The sequence below is a fragment of the Haematobia irritans genome, chromosome 4 (genome assembly GCF_050003625.1).
Source record: "Haematobia irritans isolate KBUSLIRL chromosome 4, ASM5000362v1, whole genome shotgun sequence".
NCBI lineage: Eukaryota > Metazoa > Arthropoda > Insecta > Diptera > Muscidae > Haematobia > Haematobia irritans.
The window spans coordinates 123923348-123934277 of record NC_134400.1 but is presented as its reverse complement, the minus strand read 5'-3'; the positions used below and the strand labels follow the sequence as shown (position 1 = coordinate 123934277).

The 10930-nt window shown below is 31.3% G+C and overlaps 1 protein-coding gene across 1 annotated transcript; it reads right to left on the bottom strand.

The window, feature by feature from the left end:
* Positions 1-2472: 2472 nt before the first annotated feature.
* LOC142234436 (uncharacterized) lies at positions 2473-3835 on the bottom strand. Its single transcript, XM_075305569.1, has 2 exons — positions 3302-3835; positions 2473-3217 (listed from the first exon to the last, which is right to left on the bottom strand). The coding sequence occupies exons 1-2, from the start codon at positions 3765-3767 to the stop codon at positions 2661-2663; spliced, it is 1023 nt and encodes a 340-aa protein (XP_075161684.1). The 5' UTR covers positions 3768-3835; the 3' UTR covers positions 2473-2660.
* Positions 3836-10930: the final 7095 nt, after the last annotated feature.

Sequence of the window (10930 nt, the reverse complement as noted above, 5' to 3'; positions counted from 1 at the left end):
TCTACCAAATAAATATTTCTATAGAAATGTTTGTCAAAACTTTATTCCAGTTGAAAATTTTGTCAACATTTTATTTCTATAGAAAATTTTGTCAAAATTGTATTTCTAAAGAAATTTTTTCACATTATTATTTCTATAAAAAATTTCCTCAAAATTCCTATGGAATTTTTTCTCAAAATTTTATTTCTATAGAATTTATTATCAAGCTTTATTTCTATAGAAAAAATTCTCAAAAAAATTGTTTATAGAAACTTTTTTCAAAATTTTATTTCCATAGAGATTTAACAAATAAAATTACTATTTTTGGTAGAATTCTACCAACTGTGGCAACCGTGGTGGTAATGCAAATTTATTTTCTAGGTTATATATGTTGCATTTTCGTGTTTTAAGATAATAAAGTACTTAGAACCATTTTTATTTTGTAAAATTTGTTTAAATTTAACGAAAAATATTGTAGGGAAAATTGTTTGAGAATGTATGGGAAAGTAGGGAACTTTTTTTGTATGGTAAACCGAACATTTTCCCTGGCAACACTGACTATGAGATATAGTCAGATTGAGACATAGCACCCATAAACATGTACCCCTTAATTTTCTGAAATATGCAACTGCGGTTTATCACCTATACCATATACCTATATATCATATAGATATACCATATACCTAAATATACCATATACCTATACCACAAACATTGTCTACACGGACGAAAAAGACTGTTTTTCATATGTCCCTCACCGCCGACCATATAGTTTGTAAGCCAACACACTATCCACTGGGCTACGTAGCTGTTATTGTCATCAACAGACAATTATCGCTATAGCCTTCATGCACTAGCAGTTATATTTATAGAGCATAGTTTTCGGCGTCCACGAGCCAAAGTAAAGAAACTTTATTTAACAGAAACATACCTTTAGTTGGCCACCGTGGGGCAATGGTTAGCATTCCCGCCTTGCATGCAAAGGGTCGTGGTCAATCCCCGCTTCGACCGAACACCAAAAAGTTTTTCAGCGGTGGATTATCCCCTCTTAGTATTACTGGTGAAATTTCTGAGTGTTTCAAAGCTTTTCTGAGTGTTTTCACTGCAATGTGAAACGCCGTCGGCCCTTGTCATTAATCTAAACATGGAATCGGGCCGCACTCAGTGATAAGAGAGAAGTTCATCTCTATCAAAATGGACTGAATAGTCAAAAGACTCTAACAAAAAAAACCTTTTCGGTACACATTTTCCTTTTTCTTTTATTCTTTGTATAAATGCCCTTTCAAACGATAGATTATATTTGGTATATTGCTTAACAAATTGCGCCAAAAATTTGCCGTAAACCTCACTAACTCTGGTGAAATTGAGCATTTCTGTAAATGTACCCCGACGATACTACCAAGGGTACACATTGTGCAAATTTAAGCAAAAGTGCAGTAACATCGCATTTTGTCAGTATCTTTTATGGCTCCAGAAGCCAGACATTGACTTTAATTTGCTTCAAATATGGGTGTAGGGGTTTATAAGTTATATACAGCAAAGAAACATTATGGAAACCGGTTCATAAATGTCGATTTGGCCGCTAAAGCCAAATTTCATACACTCGGGGTGATCAACTATGTACGCATATAAGACACTTTGTACGTGGACCCGCAAACTTGGGAAAGAAAAACACCACAGCTTTCGCACATAAATGTTTACCCACTCAAAATTCACAAATAATTTACGTTCATAAATAAGTTCGTAATTAGGTTCGATCTCCCGATTCTTTTTCTAGAAACCACAATTTTTATCCAATTTGGCTGAAATTGGAAATCTAGAGGTATTTTAGAACTAAAACGGCCTGAGTTGCATATGGTTTTTATCGGCCCATGTTTTGGTAAAGCAGCATAGACCGATCTCTTTATTTACTTCTGTACACCGCAATTTTTTTTCCAATTTACCCTCATTTGGTTTATATCGGTCCATAATAAGGTTTATATCAGGCTAAATACAAGTGAGTTCAATTCGGCGAAGGTTTTTGTATTCGATTGACCAGAACACCCCAAAAAGTAAACATTGGAAACTTTTCGTGATTCTTCGAAATTTCGAAAACTATTGGCAACACATTTGCTAACAATAAGAGGTAAACTTTCCCATTAGAATATTTGTTATACTTTTAGGCTCCACATTAAATAATATTCGACCGTACTGTATACAACATGCTACGGTAATATTACGATGTATGCCTTTTGGCACCATATTAAATATCATTACGAATTACTGTAAACGTAAATAATACTATGCATACTTTTAGGATACATAGTAAATTTCATTACGAGGTACTGTATACAACATGTTGTATTATTAAAATAATATGGAGCAGCATTTATGGATGTGCAATAAACAGTATAATTAATACTGTATAAAACATGTTCTGCAAATGATTATTAATGTCATATAAGCAGCCTACTTTTAGGATCTAATTTCAAAGCCCATTTAGAAACTGCTCAGTTGTGAATCACACTTTTAGGTGATTTTTGCTTTATTGAATAATAATATAATAATAATATAAAGACTAAAATCAAAATAGAAATTATAAATATTAGATTAGTTCCTAAAATAAAAACACATTTGTAAACTATTAAGGCTTGATGTTGGGCCATATTGTACTTCCCCACTCCGTTTATGCATTTGCTCATCTACCATTTTGAGTAACGTCTAAATTTGCGTAAGGAACGTTTACCCGTACTACTACGCTCATTTGTTGCACTATTCGTGGTTGAAGGTAGAGATCTTTTACCCAAATTACGTTCATCTAAAGAGTTGGGATCAAAACGTCCATCCGAAAGAATGCGATAATTAAATGAATCCAAACTATTGGGTCGATAATACTGACGACGTGTTGGTGTTGGAGATGGCATTTGGCTTTGAGAGTTACGACCCAATATCACGAAACCAGTATCATCACTAGCTTTATACGAAACATCATGGTAACCGGCCTCATCGTAATATGAGTAACTCCCTACAACAGTACCTGACTGATCTGCAGATTCGGAACGGGAAGATTGATCCGCATTGTAAGTGAAGCTGTATGGTTGCTTTGGCTCGGCTTCAAGGTTTTGTGGGACCAAAGATGCTGCCAAATTGTTGATATCCTGAACATCGTTGCGTGAGACTGGTGCCTGTAGATGTACTGGAGCTGTAGGTGCTCGTGGGGTTGTTGTTGCAAATGGTCCAGCCGGATGTTGTATTTGGCCTAAATCGGAAAAGGACAAGTGCATAGGTTGGGTTTGCATTGTCTGTAAGGCATCTTGGACAAATTTAAGGGTTTTATCCGTACCTATGCTGTATGAAGCTACCTTTGGAGAAGCAATTTGTTGCGTTTGTGTTAAACGATAATTCCTATGCACCGGTGTGTCCACCACACTATTTGTGCGGATGCCTCGGGAATTCAGAACATTATCTTGACTTCCGAAAGTTGATAGTTTTCCTTGGGAAAAATCTGCTAGTCCCATTAATTTTTCGGCTGGTATAATTTCCGGTTGGAAGCCATTTACACCTGCTCGATATTTAACCATAAATGGTACTCCCTTCTCATAGTACATGTAATGGCCAGTGACTTCATTTGCTTGATCAGCTCTCTGAGAACTCTGCATACCAGTGTCAGTGTTAAAAGCATATTCATAGCCACCATTATCCTTAAGGTAATAATAAGATCTAGGATGATGTTTTTCCAATGCCTGACTCCAACTGAATGGAATTGAAATGGCCAAAAGTAGGTGGTACCATAAAATAGACTTTTTCATGTTGTATTTTGATTTTTGCTACCGATGTCTTCTACCTGCAGAAGTGAAGCACTTGTTACCGATGACTATTCGAGGTGTCACCAACATCAACGGTTTTATATGGAATCAACAGATCATTGCCTATCAATTTTATTTTATTGAAAACCGCAACATTGGTTTAATTGTTTCTGCCACATTTGTTTTAAACTGTCTATCGTTATATTGATTATGAACTAATATCTTCGAATCATACCTTGTAAGACAATTCAAATCAGGTGCCAAATGGTTATTTGATACATGCAGTTGTGGGAAGGAAATTGGGGTAGTCGGACGGATTTGTAATATTTCATAAATAAGGTTGTAGGTGCATTCAACTATTTTGTAAGATGAACAGAAAACTATTAAAGTTGGAAAAAATTTCAACTGAATGACAAATGCAGTTCATTAGTTGAGAATACATTGATATCAGATTCCATATTCATTCATCTTTTTATTATATCAATGGAAATTAGATGGTATATTTTGTGGTCATATTCCACAGAGGAATGTTGTAAAAATTTCATACATATTGAGATTCTTCATGGGAATCTATCAAATTGGGCCTGAGAAAGAATATTCCAACACTCAAAAAAAAGTGAACTCTCTATTTCACTAAAGCCAATTTAACTTTCGTTTAGTTCATGGAATTAGTATGGTTGGAGAAAGTTTCCTCTACTCTAATAAGTTTTTGTGTACGTTAGTTAAATTAACTAAAACCGAGGAAAAAAATATACACAAATGAAGGATAAAGATTAACTAAATTCGTGTCTTCCACAAAATAGTTCAATATTTCTTTAAATTTGTAAATTTTACTACAAATGCGTTCATCATGAACTTCGTATGTCACTAAAGACATTCTTGCAATTTTGAACTCCAATTTTTTCCTTCAAACTACAAAATTTTCTTTAACAAGTGAAAAAACTTAATTATGTCTAATAAATTTTCTTGAATTTGTCGAAAAAGATTTACTTATTTTTATGCCATCGGCGTGATGCCAGCGTTTGTTATACTGTTTAGTTAAAATTTTCTAAAAATATTCAAAATTTTCTAAAATTAACCGAAATTTTTCTTCCTGGTGGGTTCACTGTTTTTTCAGTGAAGGCAATGAACGACTGTTATTTCCATACCAATAGGAATCATACTTTCCCACAGGAAAAAATAAACTGTTTTATAGCAAGAATGAACTACGTCGCACAGTGGGGTTTTTGATGTCAAAAGTGGGAATTAATTCGAGGTAACTTTCCTTGTTTATAGTTTTAACTTTTTTCGGTCAAATTCACTAAAAGACATAAAACCAATCAAATTTTAAATATTTTTTAGTCCACATTTTTTTGTTTTCCATTAGTTAATTTGCAACAACAAAAAAAAAAGAGAATGAATATCTGCTTTTTGATCTGATTCTGAACAATTATTATCATCATCATCAGTAAAATTACTATATGTATCATTATCATCAACACTGGCATTTTGATCACCATCAAGATTTGACTCAAATATTAACATTTGAATTGCTTCCATAGGCAAATTGTGGGGTTTCTTCTCTTTTAATGTTCTCATTTCTGATATAACTGGATCCGAAGTAATTAACAGTCTTTTAAATATGTCTTCACTTGACTTTTCCCTAGAACATTTTCGCGAAAAATGCTCTCTAAAATTTTTAAAATCTTTGTTTCGAGCTTCTTGCGCTTCTTCCGACAACTGTCCAATTGTAAGTAAAGCGTGGTTAATTTTTTCTGCTCCATGTAATAAATATTTGTGCACAGTTGGGGACATATAGTACCAGGGGTTGAAAAATGTATTTCAATTTAATTTCAAAATGTGCAAAAAAGTGCAGACAAATTTTTCATCTATGCTTTCAAAAGAGTTTATTGTTTAAAAAAAAAAAACTTTTTTACTTAATTTAGCTTTATTCACAACTATTTGTCGACATACTTCTCGAAATCCTCTAACTTATAGACTTTCGAGCGAAACTAAATTGCAAATAATAACACAAGTCACACATAAAAACAAAAAACACAAAAATAATCTTATTAACCTGAGGATGAAGGTTCCATTATTATTTTTTTAATTATCGCTTTAGAAAAACACTCAAAACTAATTTTTAAAACACCAATAATTTTCATTTATATCGCACGCAAGGAAAACGTACAATAACTTCAACTTCAAACATATATAGTGACACAACGGTACTTGTCAAAGACACAATTTTTGCGCTAGTGATGAGGAATTTTGTGTACTTTTACCGCCTATAAAAATTTTTTCGGTTCTCCTAAATTTCATTTTTCAATTAATTCCCATTTTTGGTATCAAAAACCCCAATGAGCGTCGTGCGAAAATTTAACTAAATTATACTCTACATTTTGAGATTTCCACAAAGCGTTTTTAAAACCAGGAAATTTTAATTTCATGATGTAATTTTTAACTACAACACTGAAAAAACAGTGAACCCACCATGAAGAAAACTTTTGATTAATTTTAGAAAATTTTGAATAGTTTTAGAAATTTTTAACTAAACAGTATTACAAGCGCTGGCATCACGCCGATATCACAGAAATAAGTAAATATTTTTCGACAAATTCAAGAAAATTTATTAGACATTAATAATTTTTTTCACTTTTTAAAGAAAATTTTGTAGTTTGAAGGAAAAAATTGGAGTTCAAAATTGCAAGAATGTCTTTAGTGACATACGAAGTTCATGATGGACGCTGTTGTAATAAAAGTTACAAATTTAAAGAAATAATGAACTATTTTGTGAGAAGTACGAATTTAGTAAAACTTTTTACTTTATTTGTGTATAATTTTTTCCCATCTTTTAGTTAATTTAATTAACGTACGCAAAAATTTATTAGAGTAAATGAAACTTTCTCCAAATATACTAATTTCATGAACTAAAATATAGTTAAATTGGCTTTAGTGAAATAGTGAGTTCACTTTTTACACCCTCTCATAAAAGAAAAATGAATTAAAAGTAAAGAAAAAATCATTGGCGCCAAATCTTAACCATTTTAACCATATGGCAGTTCATTCTTACTATTTTTGTGTATGGTATGAAAATTATCTTTTTCTTTAGTTCATATTGAACTTATGTGTACGGTAATTGAACTTTATACGTATAGTTCTTAAAATGGTTGATACATACTTAGAAAAGGAAATTTTCATTGGACTGTGGAAAATTTCGAAAAAAAAAACAATAAAACTTAACTACAAAAATATATTTTGTGCAATAAAAAATAAGTTAAATTTAGCATTAGTTTAACTACGAAATTTCCTTCGGTGTAAGTTATTCACTAAGTACTTCCACAGAAAAAAAATCAGTTGTTAAACTAATGCTGAAATCAACATTTAACGTTTATGGCAAACTCTTTACCTCAAAAATGTATAAAGTAATTTTCTCCAGTCCAATGTAATTTTCTTGATTTCAAGTATGTCTCAAAAATATCATAAAGTTCAATGACAGCACAATTAAACATAATGGTAAACAGTCTTGTCGAAATTTCGCCAAGATTCATTTGCGAGAATTAAGGTCGTACACAAAACATTTAATTCATTAGAAACGAAAATTTTAGTTAATTTTAGAAAAAAAATATATTAATTTTAGAAAAATTTAACTAAACTGTATTAGAAGCGCAGATGTCATGCCGGTTTCACAAATCGGCAAATTCAAGAAAATTTATTAGGAATTATTATTATTTTTCACTTATAAAAGAAAATATCGTGGTTTGAAGGTAAATATAGAGCAGTGATGCTAAGCGTAGGGAAAAATCCTTTTTTGTAGGGTTTTTTCCTAAAATTACATCTGTAGGGAAAGAAGGACAGATTTTTCATTTTTTCTGCAAATGTAGGGAATTTTTCCAATTTAAAGAGTTTACTACATTTTGCAACAAGAAGAGTACTTTTCCTTAATATTCCAGATAGAAAAGTTCAGCGGTAACGTTAAAAGATGTGTTGCATTGGTATTTAATTACAAATGCGTAAATAGATTTCATTTGCAGGAATGAACGCTTCCATTAAGGTTCATAAACAGGTGATGGCTTCCTCAACTTGGTGCCTCTCAATATTTTCTAATACAAAGATCACTTGCAGTGCATACGCGGATTCGTGTACATAAATGTAGGATTAAATATTATTACAATACTTATTCGAGCCTATTGAACAAGAAGATTAAGGGAATTAGTACTATTACTGAAAAGAACTTGTCCAATAAGCTCGAATAAGTATTGTAATAATATTTAGTTTAAATGACTTGGACATTAAGCCGGCCTGCATTGGTGTCAGGCTAACATAAAAATAGTAAATGTAGGATTTTTATTCCGAAATATCTTCAAAAACTGTTTTACACTTGTTACATTCACAACAGTTTTTAATGTTTTAGAAAAATGTCGTCTAGTGAAGAAAATAAAACCATTCCAACAATATTTATAATTTTGACCAAATTGGCTCACTGTTGAATTAAAGCGTTGGCTAGAGGCGGTCGAAAAAGACGATTTTAAATACCAATGCATTGCTTGTGGAAAGTTCGTAAATTGTAGAAATCAGACCTGAAGAAACACGCGGCCATTAAAGTCCACAAGAAAAATGTTGGTAGTGTTAAAAATGTGCAATGATGTTGCAATGTTCGGAATCCGAATAAAAATGTCCATATTCATATTATTGAACATTTGGTCCCTTTATTGAAGGATATAATCCCTGACTATTAATTTTAAAGAAATTGAATGCAATGTAAAATATTTGTCATTTTCTTGCCAAATTTGTTTGAATTTAGTATGTAGGGAAAAAAAATTTTGGGCGTAGGGAAAAAAAGGGAATTTTTAGGAGCCGCGTAGGGAATTTTCAAAAAACTTCCTGGCATCACTGTATGACACTAAAAACATTTTGTAAGATGAACAGAAAACTATTAAAGTTGGAAAAAATTTCAACTGAATGACAAATGCAGTTCATTAGTTGAGAATACATTGATATCAGATTCCATATTCATTCATCTTTTTATTATATCAATGGAAATTAGATGGTATATTTTGTGGTCATATTCCACAGAGGAATGTTGTAAAAATTTCATACATATTGAGATTCTTCATGGGAATCTATCAAATTGGGCCTGAGAAAGAATATTCCAACACTCAAAAAAAAGTGAACTCTCTATTTCACTAAAGCCAATTTAACTTTCGTTTAGTTCATGGAATTAGTATGGTTGGAGAAAGTTTCCTCTACTCTAATAAGTTTTTGTGTACGTTAGTTAAATTAACTAAAACCGAGGAAAAAAATATACACAAATGAAGGATAAAGATTAACTAAATTCGTGTCTTCCACAAAATAGTTCAATATTTCTTTAAATTTGTAAATTTTACTACAAATGCGTTCATCATGAACTTCGTATGTCACTAAAGACATTCTTGCAATTTTGAACTCCAATTTTTTCCTTCAAACTACAAAATTTTCTTTAACAAGTGAAAAAACTTAATTATGTCTAATAAAGTTTCTTGAATTTGTCGAAAAAGATTTACTTATTTTTATGCCATCGGCGTGATACTGTTTAGTTAAAATTTTCTAAAAATATTCAAAATTTTCTAAAATTAACCGAAATTTTTCTTCCTGGTGGGTTCACTGTTTTTTCAGTGAAGGCAATGAACGACTGTTATTTCCATACCAATAGGAATCATACTTTCCCACAGGAAAAAATAAACAGTTTTATAGCAAGAATGAACTACGTCGCACAGTGGGGTTTTTGATGTCAAAAGTGGGAATTAATTCGAGGTAACTTTCCTTGTTTATAGTTTTCACTTTTTTCGGTCAAATTCACTAAAAGACATAAAACCAATCAAATTTTAAATATTTTTTAGTCCACATTTTTTTGTTTTCCATTAGTTAATTTGCAACAACAAAAAAAAAAAGAGAATGAATATCTGCTTTTTGATCTGATTCTGAACAATTATTATCATCATCATCAGTAAAATTACTATATGTATCATTATCATCAACACTGGCATTTTGATCACCATCAAGATTTGACTCAAATATTAACATTTGAATTGCTTCCATAGGCAAATTGTGGGGTTTCTTCTCTTTTAATGTTCTCATTTCTGATATAACTGGATCCGAAGTAATTAACCGTCTTTTAAATATGTCTTCACTTGACTTTTCCCTAGAACATTTTCGCGAAAAATGCTCTCTAAAATTTTTAAAATCTTTGTTTCGAGCTTCTTGCGCTTCTTCCGACAACTGTCCAATTGTAAGTAAAGCGTGGTTAATTTTTTCTGCTCCATGTAATAAATATTTGTGCACAGTTGGGGACATATAGTACCAGGGGTTGAAAAATGTATTTCAATTTAATTTCAAAATGTGCAAAAAAGTGCAGACAAATTTTTCATCTATGCTTTCAAAAGAGTTTATTGTTTAAAAAAAAAAACTTTTTTACTTAATTTAGCTTTATTCACAACTATTTGTCGACATACTTCTCGAAATCCTCTAACTTATAGACTTTCGAGCGAAACTAAATTGCAAATAATAACACAAGTCACACATAAAAACAAAAAACACAAAAATAATCTTATTAACCTGAGGATGAAGGTTCCATTATTATTTTTTTAATTATCGCTTTAGAAAACACTCAAAACTAATTTTTAAAACACCAATAATTTTCATTTATATCGCACGCAAGGAAAACGTACAATAACTTCAACTTCAAACATATATAGTGACACAACGGTACTTGTCAAAGACACAATTTTTGCGCTAGTGATGAGGAATTTTGTGTACTTTTACCGCCTATAAAAATTTTTTCGGTTCTCCTAAATTTCATTTTTCAATTAATTCCCATTTTTGGTATCAAAAACCCCAATGTGCGTCGTGCGAAAATTTAACTAAATTATACTCTACATTTTGAGATTTCCACAAAGCGTTTTTAAAACCAGGAAATTTCAATTGCATGATGTAATTTTTAACTACAACACTGAAAAACAGTGAACCCACCATGAAGAAAACTTTTGATTAATTTTAGAAAATTTTGAATAGTTTTAGAAATTTTTAACTAAACAGTATTACAAGCGCTGGCATCACGCCGATATCACAGAAATAAGTAAATATTTTTCGACAAATTCAAGAAAATTTATTAGACATAAATAATTTTTTTCACTTTTTAAAGAAAATTT